Below are 17,589 nucleotides of genomic sequence, written 5' to 3' on the forward strand. Positions count from 1 at the left end.
ATTCAACCTGAAGGAGATGTTTTGATGGTGATATTGTATTATGTTAATATTCAAAAACAACAGCAGAAGTAGCAGGTAAATCTACTGTTAAATGACTTTTATTGAACATTTCTTGAATATTGAAAATGTGAGCATTAAACATTTCCTCAAGTGTTGCTTGCACTTAAGTTAAATAACACATGAATGCATTGGCCATGAACTGTTGTTTACCGTACTTGCTTGTTTGTATCCATTTAAAGATCATTCCCTTACAAGAAACAACATTTTCACCTGCAGTGTCCACTATTTATTTAAAGTGGCACTGCAAGTTACTGAATCGGTACTTTCGGATGGTATCGTTGTAAAAAAAAATATTGTCTCGGCAACATCAAATTCGGATTTATTTTAAATCCACCTCTGGCCTTGTTATAATTCTTCGCCAAATAGACATTTGCAAAATAAATAGTTGATAAATGAGGCGACAATCATGTTTTCGGAGCTCACCACCCCTGTTCTTTGGAGCAGACATCCAAGCTGCCAGTGCTTCTTAATCTTTGAAGAATTCCCTTCACAAAATGTTGACTTTGGTTGCTCACCATCCCTGACATTTCCACAAATGCGCCATGACTGAGACGGACTGGGATTGGAGCCACCGTGACGTCATGATGTCATGTCTGCATTCGCTCAGTTTGCCTTCACACGTCAACGATGAGATGAGAAGACATCCTAGTGTGAACATAGCCTGAAAGACGTGGCAGCGTTAGCCATAGACTACGTGGAACCAAAGGAGGAAGTAAAAGAGTCATGCATTTATTCTGTAATCAAATGCAAGCGGTCATGAAGGGAAGTTAACGCGCAAATGAGAGTGGAGCTCCGCCTCCACAAGCCCAGAGAGTACACTTTGACTTCCTGGTGAAATTAGTAAACCAGAAGTGTTCACAGTGTGGCCGTTGCAGAAATAAAATAAACAACAACAAAAAAACATCTAAAAAGGGAAAATATAATAAAAAGTCAAAATGTCATGAGAAAAAGCTGAAATGTTGATATTAATAACAAATAAAAAAAAACAAAGATTTGTCTTTTTTATATGTTTTAGCTAGGGGTGTAACGGTACGTGTATTTGTATTGAACCGTTTCGGTACGGGGGTTCCGGTTCGGTTCGGACGTGTACCGAACGAGTTTCCACACGGACATATTAAGTAGCGTAACGCACGTTGTTTAAACAATGCACACCGAGGCACAACACACGGCATGCTAGCAGCTAATGGGCTACGATAGATGTCCGGCATTTTGAGTTATGGTTGCGTGTATTTTCAATGTACGTTCAGGGTTAAGAAGGGGTTAAAAACAAAACAAACAGCAGCATTGGTGAGGGAGGGGCAGAGACAGAGACAGAGAGAGAGTTATGATAAACGCGCATGCGTCGTCAGGCTCTGCTTTTTATCCATAGATTTATCACATTTAATGTTTTATTATCTATAGCAGGGGTGTCAAAAGTGTGCCCCTGAGGCCATTTGCAGCCCACAGCTAATGTTTTAAAGGCACATTCTAAAAATACTATTCAAATAAACAAAAACATAACAAAAGTGGAATAAAAAAGCTTAAAGGTTAAATGTAATTTAGAAAAAGTTGTAATGTTGACTAATAAAACAAAGCTGTTTTTTTTTTCTTTCAAACTGTCATTGCTCAAAACATAATATTGAATCAAAATCAATGTTATTATGAATTATTGACCTATCCAAGGTTCCCTTTACTTCACATCAAATATTCCACTAAGAAATAATATTTTTGGTGGAAAATTTTGCAAATTTGGTCAATAAATAACCCAGAAATTTATATTTTGTTGTTTTCTTACTGTACCGAAAATGAACCGAACTGTGACCTCTAAACCAAGGTACGTACCGAACTGAAATTTTAGTGTACCGTTACTCCCCTAGTTTTAGCCTTTTTATTAGCTTATTTTATCAGAACTCACACAGTGACGTCACCTCACGTTATGATATACCGGTACTGACAATTGGAAACAGTTTGAAACAAATAGTGGATTTAAAAGTACACAGCTTTTTATTTTGATCCTGTTAGAGCTTGTGTTTCCACACATGAAAAGCAGTGGTGGTCAACCAAGCCAAGATGGCAAGCAGCACACAATGTATCTGAGCACACAGGGGGCCTAGATCTTCCTGCACAAAGAAGATACAAGCAAAGAAGTCTAACTGTGCAATAAGATAGATGCCTATACTTTATCAGAAAAAGATTTGTGGAGTGATATCAAGGATTATCCGTCGGTTGCATTCCCAGACATCTGGAACTATCATCATTCTACACCACAAAACAGATGAAACATTGTGTATGTGCTGAAAGATTCAATTATGAGTGTTTATCAAAATATAATTATAGATGTCAACATTGTGTATGTGCTGAAAGATTCATTTATGATTGTTTATCAAAATATAACTATAGATGTCAACATTGTGTATGTGCTGAAAGATTCATTTATGATTGTTTATCAAAATGTAACTATAGATGTCAACATCGTGTATGTGCTGAAAGATTCATTTATGATTGTTGTCTTTGGGGAAAACTTAACTCTTTTAGGTTTTGCTCAAATTGGATTTCTTTTGTTTGGACTTGCTGAGTAGGTGCTTTTCCAAACACTCGTAGCAAACATGTGGAGTACAATTTGAATGTAAATAATATCAAGATAATGCCTAAATGGGAAATAATAAAGGTAACAAACCTTTAACGAAGTGATCACAGCAAACTCATGCATTCCTCCACCCTGCTTCCTTGGACTGGAGTGTGTGCTGCTTTTCTTGGCCTTGTTTTGTAAACTCTTGCACTCTTTCGTTCTTCTTGATTGCTTCTCGAGGAACTCTGAAGAAACGTTTATCTTTTTCGTGATTTGAACGGTTCTTACAGCCGAAAACAACACAAACATAGGGCATTTTTTCTTTGAGAAAGGCTGAATGGCGCCCAGTAGCCATTGAGAACAGAGCTAGCTTGACCACCACGCGTATTTATTGGTCGGGACGTGAACCACACGATGTCTGTAAAATCCAAGCAATGAATAAGTATTGAAAATAGTGGAAATCACAGGTATCAGTATCGACTGCTGAAATTACAGTATCGTGACAACCCCACTGACTACTCCCAATAATCTCACTACCTCAAAATCATTGAACCCTTTACCTCCATTTTGCTTCACAACTATTCTACTTCTTGTGGTCGTCCTCATTGTAGCCAGAAACTACTAACAGGGAATTCCTTTTGGGTACAAGCTGTTGGCTCAATCTCAGACTGGACCTTATTTGTTCTTCTTCTGTGGTGCGACCACACAATCACTGCTGCTTTGAAGGCCACGCTGTATTAGTAGAAATACAATTACAAAGCTTTTCTGTCTTTCAATTATTTTTGATGAATGGCCCAGTTGTAAAGTTTAGTCTTGAGCCCACAACTTGCTTGCAATATTAGGAGTGTTTAGGACATGTGCAGTGATGTCATATTGCTTTGAATATTAGGAGTGTTTAGGACATGTGCAGTGATGTCATATTGTTTTGAATATTAGGAGTGTTTAGGACATGTGCGGTGATGTCATATTGCTTTGAATATTAGGAGTGTTTAGGACATGTGCAGTGATGTCATTGCTTTGAATATTAGGAGTGTTTAGGACATGTGCAGTGATGTCATATTGCTTTGAATATTAGGAGTGTTTAGGACATGTGCAGTGATGTCATATTGCTTTGAATATTAGGAGTGTTTAGGACATGTGCAGTGATGTCATATTGCTTTGAATATTAGGAGTGTTTAGGACATGTGCAGTGATGTCATATTGCTTTGAATATTAGGAGTGTTTAGGACATGTGCAGTGATGTCATATTGTTTTGAATATTAGGAGTGTTTAGGACATGTGCAGTGATGTCATATTGCTTTGAATATTAGGAGTGTTTAGGACATGTGCAGTGATGTCATATTGCTTTGAATATCAGGAGTGTTTAGGACATGTGCAGTGATGTCATATTGCTTTGAATATTACGAGTGTTTAGGACATGTGCAGTGATGTCATATTGCTTTGAATATTACGAGTGTTTAGGACATGTGCAGTGATGTCATATTGCTTTGAATATTAGGAGTGTTTAGGACATGTGCAGTGATGTCATATTGCTTTGAATATTAGGAGTGTTTAGGACATGTGCAGTGATGTCATATTGCTTTGAATATTAGGAGTGTTTAGGACATGTGCAGTGATGTCATATTTCTTTGAATATTAAAAGTGTTTAGGACATGTGCAGTGATGTCATTGCTTTGAATATTAGGAGTGTTTAGGACATGTGCAGTGATGTCATATTGCTTTGAATAATAGGAGTGTTTAGGACATGTGCAGTGATGTCATATTGCTTTGAATATTAGGAGTGTTTAGGACATGTGCAGTGATGTCATATTGCTTTGAATATTAGGAGTGTTTAGGACATGTGCAGTGATGTCATTGCTTTGATTATTAGGAGTGTTTAGGACATGTGCAGTGATGTCATATTGCTTTGAATATTAGGAGTGTTTAGGACATGTGCAGTGATGTCATATTTCTTTGAATATTAAAAGTGTTTAGGACATGTGCAGTGATGTCATTGCTTTGAATATTAGGAGTGTTTAGGACATGTGCAGTGATGTCATATTGCTTTGAATATTAGGAGTGTTTAGGACATGTGCAGTGATGTCATATTGTTTTGAATATTAGGAGTGTTTAGGACATGTGCAGTGATGTCATATTGCTTTGAATATTAGGAGTGTTTAGGACATGTGCAGTGATGTCATATTGCTTTGAATATTAGGAGTGTTTAGGACATGTGCAGTGATGTCATATTGCTTTGAATATTAGGAGTGTTTAGGACATGTGCAGTGATGTCATATTGCTTTGAATATTAGGAGTGTTTAGGACATGTGCAGTGATGTCATTGCTTTGAATATTAGGAGTGTTTAGGACATGTGCAGTGATGTCATATTGCTTTGAATATTAGGAGTGTTTAGGACATGTGCAGTGATGTCATATTGCTTTGAATATTTGGAGTGTTTAGGACATGTGCAGTGATGTCATATTGCTTTGAATATTAGGAGTGTTTAGGACATGTGCAGTGATGTCATATTGCTTTGAATATTAGGAGTGTTTAGGACATGTGCAGTGATGTCATATTGCTTTGAATATTTGGAGTGTTTAGGACATGTGCAGTGATGTCATATTGCTTTAAGTATTAGGAGTGTTTAGGACATGTGCAGTGATGTCATATTGCTTTGAATATTAGGAGTGTTTAGGACATGTGCAGTGATGTCATATTGCTTTAAGTATTAGGAGTGTTTAGGACATGTGCAGTGATGTCATATTGCTTTGAATATTAGGAGTGTTTAGGACATGTGCAGTGATGTCATATTGCTTTGAATATTAGGAGTGTTTAGGACATGTGCAGTGATGTCATATTGCTTTGAATATTAGGAGTGTTTAGGACATGTGCAGTGATGTCATATTGCTTTAAGTATTAGGAGTGTTTAGGACATGTGCAGTGATGTCATATTGCTTTAAGTATTAGGAGTGTTTAGGACATGTGCAGTGATGTCATATTGCTTTGAATATTAGGAGTGTTTAGGACATGTGCAGTGATGTCATATTGCTTTGAATATTAGGAGTGTTTAGGACATGTGCAGTGATGTCATATTGCTTTGAATATTAGGAGTGTTTAGGACATGTGCAGTGATGTCATATTGTTTTGAATATTAGGAGTGTTTAGGACATGTGCAGTGATGTCATATTGCTTTGAATATTAGGAGTGTTTAGGACATGTGCAGTGATGTCATATTGTTTTGAATATTAGGAGTGTTTAGGACATGTGCAGTGATGTCATATTGTTTTGAATATTAGGAGTGTTTAGGACATGTGCAGTGATGTCATATTGGGCTTGATCTATTTGGAGAGATGCTGGAGGTTAGTCAAGCATAGTGAGCAACACCCTCTACCTTTGTTTTGACGCCTTCTGGCACCGTTGTGCTCGGCTAAATTTGGCCATTGGAGCCCACCCGGAGTTGGTTTTGGGCCTTTGTATTGAAGACATTGCTCTTCTTGTTTTTAGCCAGAACCAAGCTTTGCAGGTTGTGTGTGTTCAATTGCAAAAACCCCCTCACAAATGGACCTTTTTTTTGCATCATAGGAGCAGAGAACGGGTCTTCCTCCCAAGGGGCATTGGGACAGTCCGGACCGGTGGCCGGCTCTACGGGGGTGTCCAAGACCGCCAAGGGGCAAGGGTCTGTTGAGAAGGAGGAGCAAGCTGGGAACCAGAAGAGGGCCCGCCGGCAGTGGGAGTCTTGGAGCGCGGAGGACAAAAACAGCTTCTTCGAGGGTCTCTATGAGGTAGCGGCGAGAAGCCAACCCTGGTCACCATACAGTCCTCCTCACATATTCTCCTCCCTAGCATGGCAAGGATTTTGAGGCTATCCAGAACAACATTGCAATGAAGTACAGGAAAAGAGGAAAGCCGGCCAACATGGTGAAGAACAAGGAACAGGTCCGCCACTTCTACTACCGCACCTGGCACAAGATCTCCAAGCACATCGACTTCGCCAATGGTAAGTGGATTTTTGTCACCCTACCGGGATTGTTCCCAGCGTTGAACGTCTCACGGGCCAAGACCTATATTGCAATATGTATCGCAGCATTCTGCAATAACAATGTCTTTTTTGGCATGTAAATGATACTAACAATTTGGCTGCGTTACATATTCCGTTGTATTATTTTGTCAAAACTATTCATTTACTGTTGATATTTGGCATGGTTCTACAAAATCCAAAACCTGTGGAGTTGTCACGTTGTGTAAATGGTAAATAAAAAGAGAATACAACAAATCCTTTTCAACTTATATTCAATTGAATAGACTGCAAAGACAAGATATTTCATGTTCACACTGACAAATGTTGTTGTTTTTGCAAATAATCATGAACTTAGAATTGAATGGCAGCAACACATTGCAAAAAAGGCATTTTTACCAGTGTGTTACATGGCCTTTCCTTTTAACAACACTCAGTAAATGTTTGGGAACTGAGGAGACACATTTTTGAAGTGGAATTCTTTCCCATTCTTGCTTGATGTACAGCTTAAGTTGTTCAACAGTCTCCCTTCTCATATTTTAGCCTTCACACATTTTCAATGTCTGGACTACAGGCCTGCCAGTCTAGTACCCACACTCTTTTACTATGAAGCCACGCTGTTGTAACACGTGGCTTGGCATTGTCTTGCTGAAATAAGCAGGGGCGTCCATGATAACGTTGCTTGGATGGCAACATATGTTGCTCCAAAAGCTGTATGTACCTTTCAGCATTAATGGTGCCTTCACAGATGTGTAAGTTACCCATGCCTTGGCCACTAATACACCCCCATACCATCACACATGCTGCCTTTTACACTTTCACCCTAGAACAGTCCCCATGCTTCTTTTCCTCTTTGGTCCGAAGGACATGACCTCCACAGTTTCCAAAAAAACATTTGAAATGTGGATTCGTCAGAACACTTTTACAGTTTGCATCAGTCCATCTTAGATGAGCTCGGGCCCAGCGGAGTGTTTCTGGGTGTTGTTGATAAATGGCTTTGGCTTTGCATAGTAGAGTTTTAACCTGCACTTACAGATGTAGCGACCAACTGTAGTTACTGACAGTGGTTTTCTAAAGTGTTCCTGAGCCCATGTGGTGATATCCTTTACACACTGATGTGGCTTTTTGATGCAGTACGGCCTGAGGGATCCAAGGTGTGTAATATCATGGCTTACGTGCAGTGATTTCTCCAGATTCTCTGAACTTTTTGATGATATTACAGAGTGTAGATGGTGAAATCTTTAAATTCCTTGCAATAGCTGCTTGAGAAATGTTGTTCTTAAACAATTTTCTCAGGCATTTGTTGACAAAGTGGTGATCCTCGCCCCGTCCTTGTTTGTGAACGACTGAGCATTTCATGGAAGCTGCTTTTATACCCAGTCATGGCACCCACCTGTTCCCAAATAGCCTGTTCACCTGTGGGATGTTCCAAATAAGTCTTTCATGAGCATTCCTCAACTTTCTCACTCTTTTTTGCCACTTGTGCCAGCTTTTTTGAAACGTGTTGCAGGCATCAATTTCCAAATGAGCTAATATTTGCAAAAAAGAAGAAAGTTTCTCAGTGTGAACATGAAATATCTTGTCTTTGCAGTCTATTCAATTGAATATAAGTTGAAAAGGATTTGTTGTATTCTCTTTTTATTTACTATTTACACAACGTGACAACTTTACTGCTTTTGGCTTTTGTAGTAAAGGTAAATGGTATATGGGTTATACTTGTATAGCGCTTTTCTGCCTTCAAGGTACTCAAAGCGCTTTGACACTATTTCCACATTCACCCATTCACACACACATTCACACACTGATGGAGGGAGCTGCCATGCAAGGCCCTAACCACCACCCATCAGGAGCAAGGGTGAAGTGTCTTGCTCAAGGATGCAACAGACGTGACCAGGTTGGTAGAAGCTGGGGATCGAACCAGGAACCCTCAGGTTGCTGGCACGGCCACTCTCCCTACCGCGCCACGCCGTCTCCGTAGTATGATTTAATAAGCACATATTCTTCTGTTGTCTCAGTACTTGAGATTAGTTTTGGGTGATACTACACATTTCAATTGGTCATACTTATACTGTCACTGATATTTTATATTTTCAAGAGCATTGAATGATTGGATTTTTGATGGCAATTATAATCCGACAAAAGCACATGATGCTTTCACTTCATTGTTCAAAGTTTATCCACTTGTTTAACACTTGGAGCAAAATACAGCCATGGAATGGTTAGATACCTAAACATAATCCAAAACGACTTATGGATCTGATTTAAATCCTTGGGTGTTTGCCCTCTATGTCCAGGGTCTTATTTCCTGAGTTTGTAAACAATAAACACAAACAGAAAAAGATTTTGTGACAATAAAATATGGGCAAGCACCTGCTGAAGATACTTAATAAACCATCATTTGGAAAAGACATTTGCTATTTGTGAAGTATTTATACTATTACAAGTTAAAACCTTTCTGAGAAGCTGCATTTTCCAAACTGATGTGGGGAAAAAATGTCCACTACAGAGGACACTGTATCTCAGAAAGACCCTAAAGTGAACATTATTGTCACTTTAAAGTGTTTGTAATACTTGCTTGAACAGCATGTTTGTAGTAATAGATATGATTCGAACATTTGAACATTATATTTGTGTTCAAGTGTGTTTGTCCTAAACATTCCTGACATTTCATTTGACACACTCATTTGGACATATGCCACAATAATATCTAAGGCTGCAGCTAACGATTATTTTTCTATCGATTAATCTATAGATTATTTTTTCGATTAATCGGTTAATGATAATAAATGATAAATGGGTTGTACTTGTATAGCGCTTTTCTACCTTCAAGGTACTCAAAGCGCTTTGACACTACTTCCACATTTACCCATTCACACACACATTCACACACTGATGGAGGGAGCTGCCATGCAAGGCGCTAACCAGCACCCATCAGGAGCAAGGGTGAAGTGTCTTGCTCAGGACACAACGGACATGACGAGGTTGGTACTAGGTGGGGATTGAACCAGGGACCCTCGGGTCGCGCACGGCCATTCTTCCACTGCGCCACGCCGTCCCTTAATCTATAGATTTTTTTTTTTTTCGATTAATCTATAGATTATTTTTCTTTTTACCGATTATTTTTTTTTATTTAAAATGAAGATGAAAAAATAAATTTAGGCCAGTTTTTTCAAAAGGCATGACTTATTTACAAAACAAAAGTATGGCCACTCAGTCAACATTGACAACAGCATGACAAAATATTCTGTAACAATGTAAACATTTAAAACTTTTAACATTTAACAAAATTAAAAGTAGCTTATTTGCTTTTTAATGTGCAAATATAAAAGTAAACATCCAGTGCAAATCTTAATATTCTGCAATAGTATAAGCATTTCAAAAGTAAAAGTATTGCTTATTTTGCTTTAAAATGTGCAAAAATAAAGATAAACATCCAATACAAAAAAGTGCAAAACGAAATATTCTGTAACAGTGTAAACATTTCAACAAAAGTAAAAGTATTGCTTATTTTGCTTAATAACGCAACAATGATAGTATGATTAAAGTGAAAGTTAATTGTTGGTTTGTACATAGTATATGTAACTGTTAATGTTGTAAAAGGTATTTGTACAACTAATTAACGTTAGCGTCTTTGTAAACACTGAACAGGCACGCCAAACGAGCCTCTCAGAGCGAAACGGTGTTTTAGTTTATGAATTTACAACGCAGATACAAATGACACATTCATGTTTTTGTGTAATAATGACAACGTATACTCACGCGGACGATTGACTAGTTGATGGTGATGGCAAGAACGCTGTCGGGTGTTTTCTTTTCAAATGTTCCTTCATAGCCGTTGTGCTGCTATGATAGGCCATTTCCGCTCGACACAGTGTGCATACAACAACTGTCAAGTGTTTTGCTTTTTTCGCTGTGCTTATCCCACACTTGAAGGGATGTACCAATGCTAAATGTGGCTTCTGGATTTCACTCAAAAGACCAGAGCGTAGTTGCTTTTTCCTTTTATTTTCCTTTAGTTTGCAACAGTTTATCCAATGAAGAAACAGCTTCTTTTTTCCTCTTTAGTCTTTTTAGCAGTCTTTAGCAGTGTAAGTAGACTTTAGTAGACTTTAGTTTCTTTAGCTGTCATTAGCTGTCTTTAGTAGCCTTTAGCTTCTTTAGTAGCCTTTAGCTTCTTTAGTAGGTGAAAAACCTTTAAGGACAAAACACCACAAGATTAACATGCTGTAAAAAATCAATCAATTATCAATCCCATAATTTACAATTATTAATTAGGCTATCAAACTCTTAACCATTAAACAAGTGCAAGAAAATGGACACATCTTTTCCCTTTAAGTTAAAACAGATTTTAAATAAACTGTCTCAACATAAATGCACCAAGATACATATAAAATACATTTAAACCCAGAAACACAATAGATAAATGCAGCAGAAAACCCAATATGCAAATACATAAATACCTAACCAATTAACCACCTATTTAGATACATATTTAAAATCCATATTCAATATAAATATATTATTAAATTAGCAGTGAAACACTCAATCTTAAACGCCGTCTACTGGTAGAAAAATGCCCCTTTTTCTATGCCCTCACCAGCAGCCAATGATCCAACACAGTTAAATCCAACACTTTAAGTTGAGTGACTTCACCCTCCTGATGAAGCAAACTGCTCCAACATTTATCAAACTAAGCAAAGAATATCAACACTAAACAACAGTTACACAAAACACCGTGTGTATTTAGCCTCCAGACTAAGCACGCTACATGCATTTTTAGTTGATATGGCACAACCCTAATGTCTGCTTTTATTCAGCACCAACCAGAGAGATCGATTGATCAGATAGGTCTTTATTGTCATTGCACAAGTACAACGAAAGCCGTTCAAGATGAGACAAACAAACAGTGTACAGGGTTACAGAACAGGAACGCTGATGGGTCGCCACAAGGCGCCCCGTAAAAGATGAGAAAAAGGTAAAACGCTGGGGAAAAAGATGAGTAAAAAAATACAATCTAGACTGGGCTTCTAAGGGGGCCTAGTCTGGAGTGGGAAAAAACCTCCATGCGTTGCACACATAAACACGTTACATTTAATCATGACAAACTGGCAACAGAGGGGCGGGGAGTTGGGGCCCTGGAAGGTGACCGCTGCTATGAAGCGCTGCCATCCGACCATCACCCCGAGGGGAAACAAGCGGTGGTGAAGGCGTGGGGTGGGGGAGGGGTGTGTGTGCCCAATTGTCTGGGTGTGATGATTTAATGTTTTTTATAGAATGAGGCCGATCTGCAAAAGTTCGACTCAAGGTGTCGTTGAGGAGGGAGGGAGGTCAAAAGCTTCCATCATTGAGGTGTCCTCGGGGGTGTATTTCAGAACAGCCTGGTCCTGTTTTCACAGCGTCAAGGCCATTCGAGGGAGTCAAATCGTAGAAATCGCCACAGTCTGTGTTCCCACAGCCCTGCCCAAACCATCCAATGCGACGAACAGCCTGTGGGCTCCTTGAGTGGCTGCCATCGTCTTACGAATTTGACGATACACCAGAGCAATGCCCAGCCCAATCAGCAGGTGCCCCGCGATCACGGTTCCAAATAGGTAGATGTCTTCCACGTCCTCGATGAAAAGGACTGAGAGGCACATGATTCTCCATTTATCCCAGGAATCTCTCACGTACCCCACAGGGCAGCCAGGCTCCCCCGGACCTATTTTCCTCGTCGAAAAGATTTTGTTAATTGCGTCAAGAGTCCAGCTGATCATTTCCATGTCTGATGTTTAGATTTGAGGACAGCGCAAAGAAAGAGGCTTCAAAAAAGTTCAGACTAGACAAAAACAAAGAGAGCAAACTGGGAGAAGAGGGAGCGGAAAAAAATGCGACCGCCCTCACCAGAGGCAAGACAGAAAAACCAACCATATTGTCATATTTAGTTGACATTTAAAGCAATGTCAGTGCTCTTTCTTTAAGGAAAATATTCTAGCCTACATTCAGAATATTCACCTTTTGTCCCAATGCTGTCATTTTGACAGGTATGTCCATGAGTCTTTTCCAAATAACAAAGTCATTGGTAGCAGCCGCTTGGTGACTCTTGTCATCCTCTCCTCCTCAGTGTACACCCGAGTGCTGAAGAAGTCCTCCCAGGAGCTGTATGGGCTCATCTGCTACGCCGAGCTACGCAAGAAAGTTGGAGGACGTAAGTCAAGCTGCTGTTGGTGTGAGACATGAGGCATGCAATGCATATCAAACTCAATCTATAAAGTGCATTCTATTTGAAATGGTGCCTATTGTTCACAATCATTATGAGAGACAAGAAGACAAAAGTTGTTTTTTTTGCATTCTAACAAGTCAAAATCGCCTCGTTCGAGGTGGCTAGCATTGCAGCTAATGTTAGCAATCGGTTCTACCTCTAAATTACTTTAAAAATGTATTTAAAAAGCGTCAACAATACTTCATTTACTTTTTGTAATCTGTATAATAACAAACTGTACAACATTGTTACTGTAAGAGTGAACACGGAGGAACTATTTTTCTTGCGTACTAACATGCTACGGTATTAGCCGTGAAAGCTAACTACTGCAAGAGATAAGCTAGCTTCTACGTCAACACGAAACGTGTTTGAGTTTATAACACACAACACTGTGAAACAACACCAATCTGTACCGAGTGAAAAACATCAACAATCATATTACAGTATCTGTAAAGTATTATTTCATCTTTTGTTTGTACACAGATAGCCGGAGAGTGTATGTACTGTAGTTGTAATAACACGCATGACGTGATCAATATTAAAGTGTGACTCACTCCATGGACAGTTATCTGTTTGCTCCAGCTGGCCGGGGAACTTTCCTGTTGATTTCGGGTAAGCACTCCATTTATGTCAAAATAGGTTCCCTCCAAGATCCATATTTATAGCCTCAAAATTGCTTTCATGCTTTTCTCCCAGCTTCCGTCTGCTCCAACATCTCATTCTTCCTTCGTGCTCGCTTCTAGAAGCAGCAGTTCATCCTCGGTATAATCAGCTTCAAAAAGATAAGTTTGTAAATTGTCATTTGTCAAAAATGAGCCGTCTTCGTTGTCTTTTACCAAATCTGCCATGATTAGAAAGCACACTTGCGTTTGATTCCGGAAGTAGGAACACACATGTTGTCAGGAGTCGGACGTGCGTTGCTATGGAAACAGAAATCAATGCACAAAAGAAATCAGTCAATCATCAATGATTAAAATGATCACAATAGGGTAAATATTGTACATATTACATATTGTTATGAAGGTGTCTGTTACTACATTATATATATATATATACTTGCAGTGTGTATATTGTACATATTACATATTGTTATGAAAGTGTCTGTTACTACATTATATATATATATACTTGCTGTGTGTATATTGTACATATTACATATTGTTATGAAGGTGTCTGTTACTACATTATATATATACTTGCAGTGTGTATATTGTACATATTACATATTGTTATGAAGGTGTCTGTTACTACATTATATATATATATACTTGCTGTGTGTATATTGTACATATTACATATTGTTATGAAGGTGTCTGTTACTACATTATATATATACTTGCAGTGTGTATATTGTACATATTACATATTGTTATGAAGGTGTCTGTTACTACATTATATATATACTTGCAGTGTGTATATTGTACATATTACATATTGTTATGAAAGTGTCTGTTACTACATTATATATATATACTTGCAGTGTGTATATTGTACATATTACATATTGTTATGAAGGTGTCTGTTACTACATTATATATATACTTGCAGTGTGTATATTGTACATATTACATATTGTTAGGAAGGTGTCTGTTACTACATTATATATATATACTTGCAGTGTGTATATTGTACATATTACATATTGTTATGAAGGTGTCTGTTACTACATTATACGTATATATATATACTTCTGTTACTACATTATATATATACTTGCAGTGTGTATATTGTACATATTAGATATTGTTATGAAGGTGTCTGTTACTACATTATATATATATACTTGCAGTGTGTATATTGTACATATTACATATTGTTATGAAGGTGTCTGTTACTACATTATATATATATATACTTGCTGTGTGTATATTGTACATATTACATATTGTTATGAAGGTGTCTGTTACTACATTATATATATACTTGCAGTGTGTATATTGTACATATTACATATTGTTATGAAGGTGTCTGTTACTACATTATATATATACTTGCAGTGTGTATATTGTACATATTACATATTGTTATGAAAGTGTCTGTTACTACATTATATATATATATACTTGCTGTGTGTATATTGTACATATTACATATTGTTATGAAGGTGTCTGTTACTACATTATATATATACTTGCAGTGTGTATATTGTACATATTACATATTGTTATGAAGGTGTCTGTTACTACATTATATATATATATACTTGCTGTGTGTATATTGTACATATTACATATTGTTATGAAGGTGTCTGTTACTACATTATATATATACTTGCAGTGTGTATATTGTACATATTACATATTGTTATGAAGGTGTCTGTTACTACATTATATATATACTTGCAGTGTGTATATTGTACATATTACATATTGTTATGAAAGTGTCTGTTACTACATTATATATATATACTTGCAGTGTGTATATTGTACATATTACATATTGTTATGAAGGTGTCTGTTACTACATTATATATATACTTGCAGTGTGTATATTGTACATATTACATATTGTTAGGAAGGTGTCTGTTACTACATTATATATATATACTTGCAGTGTGTATATTGTACATATTACATATTGTTATGAAGGTGTCTGTTACTACATTATACGTATATATATATACTTCTGTTACTACATTATATATATACTTGCAGTGTGTATATTGTACATATTAGATATTGTTATGAAGGTGTCTGTTACTACATTATATATATATACTTGCAGTGTGTATATTGTACATATTACATATTGTTATGAAGGTGTCTGTTACTACATTATATATATACTTGCAGTGTGTATATTGTACATATATGAAGGTGTGTGTTCTTGTCTCTCGTAATGATTGTGAACAATAGGCACAATTTAAAATAAAAAAGTGCAGTTACTCTTTTAAAAACAATACCCGGATGACCCATAACCCTCCATCATTGCACACACACACTTGCAGTGTGTATATAGAAGATATGTTTTCTATAGAGACAAAAGAAAGCATGGCTGAGTACAGAGGAGTCAGGTGAGTAAACACTATCACAAAGCAAGTAAACAATTCTTTGGGTCTTTCTTGTGTCTTCCAGTCATGGATGACAAGAATGTGGCCAAGCTGAATGAACTCATCCAGCAAGGGTAGGTTGTTGTTCAGTAGCTGAAATGCAAACATCACGCTGTAGACACACCTGAGGAGGTCTGAGCTCATCAGCAACTTGTCAGTAAAAGCTCACATTCATGCTGTATTAGGTAACATAACCTTAACCTGTTGGACCGAGGAGCCCAACTATTCCACTACAGATAGGCCCGGGGCCCACTAAAGTATTCTTGATTTGAATTGTATGCAATAACATCTAACCTACTGAAGTTTAACAGGATGAACCTTGTCAAATGATATGAAAGCATATTAATCACAAATATTATTATCAAGGCTGAGGTCAGGCTGATTACAAAATAATACTTTAGAATGGACTCATAAAAACTGATTAAAAAAATAAATGTACATACAATTACACAGTGCTAAAATGAATGAATTTGACCCAAATTGATAATACATATTATTAATATATATGTTTCTTAAATAGACTGTCAATAACATTTAAGTGCAAAAGAAAATACAGCTTAACCACTTTAGTCATCATTTTTGCACTTAAGGGACTTCTCTGCGCCCCAGTGACCCTCCACTGCCACAAATAGATTGCGGTCCTGTGGGAAATACTGGGAATGTTATTTATTATTACTGTAATATTACTAGCAAACATGTTTATTTTTGGATGAAGTTATGTTTTCTCCCTAATGTGTCATGTAAAAAGATTTGATGATGTTGAACTTGTATTGTAGCATACATAATTAGTGCATACCTCCTGGTATAAATCAGTCCTCAAAAATATATTAGACTTCATTATTTGAAATAATTATTCCAATGAATTATTTTTGAACAAAGTCATGTTGTGTTTATTTCAGTCCCATGTTACAGAAGAAGCAAGATGTCTTCTAGTTGCTGACTAAGCACAATTCTCCCTAACGAAACAATAATGATACAACACTCTGAATAGCAATCAACAGAGCCACTGAGAAGACACACAAACATGAAACAAAAAATCCAACAGAGTCAAACAAAAATGAATAATATCAACAACAGTATCAATATTAATAAGAATTCCAACATAACAGTGTTTACAATAACCTTAAAAAACAACAAACAAAAAACACTGTTCTAATAGCTCATTTACATTGCCATCACAGCCATGAACAATACTTACACATTGTATTTATATAACCCTTCATCACAAATGTCTCAAAGGGCTGCACAAAATATTTAATAGTTAAAACAAATGTGTATAATGGATCCCATATTCCAAGATATGACCCATTACTATCTTAACTGTCTACTGATATCATCTCCATAGCTTGTGTATACCAGTCAGTATTTATGATGTGTGTATACCAGTCAGTATGTATTATGTGTGTATACCAGTTAGTATTTATGATGTGTGTATACCAGTCAGTATGTATTATGTGTGTATACCAGTTAGTATTTATGATGTGTGTATACCAGTCAGTATTTATGATGAGTGTATACTAGTCAGTATTTATTATGTGTGTATAACAGTCAGTATGTATTATGTGTGTATACCAGTCAGTATTTATGATGAGTGTATACTAGTCAGTATGTTTTATGTGTGTATACCAGAAATGCTCCGTGTGACATCACAAGAAATGACGTCACGTAGCTCAGTCATTAGGCGCAGATAGCAAAAGCA

General features: G+C 37.1%; 1 protein-coding gene across 2 annotated transcripts in view; it reads left to right on the plus strand.

The window, feature by feature from the left end:
- The window catches only part of cramp1 (cramped chromatin regulator homolog 1), a 45,489-nt gene that overhangs the window by 6,146 nt on the left and 21,754 nt on the right, over positions 1 to 17,589 (plus strand). For both annotated transcript variants that reach the window (XM_061973955.1, XM_061973956.1), the window contains exons 3-6: positions 6,171 to 6,370; positions 6,432 to 6,585; positions 12,704 to 12,787; positions 15,916 to 15,964. In XM_061973955.1, coding sequence (XP_061829939.1) covers positions 6,171 to 6,370; positions 6,432 to 6,585; positions 12,704 to 12,787; positions 15,916 to 15,964 — 487 coding nt within the window. The remainder of the gene's footprint in view (positions 1 to 6,170; positions 6,371 to 6,431; positions 6,586 to 12,703; positions 12,788 to 15,915; positions 15,965 to 17,589) is intronic.

This window comes from Nerophis lumbriciformis, linkage group LG22 (genome assembly GCF_033978685.3).
Source record: "Nerophis lumbriciformis linkage group LG22, RoL_Nlum_v2.1, whole genome shotgun sequence".
NCBI lineage: Eukaryota > Metazoa > Chordata > Actinopteri > Syngnathiformes > Syngnathidae > Nerophis > Nerophis lumbriciformis.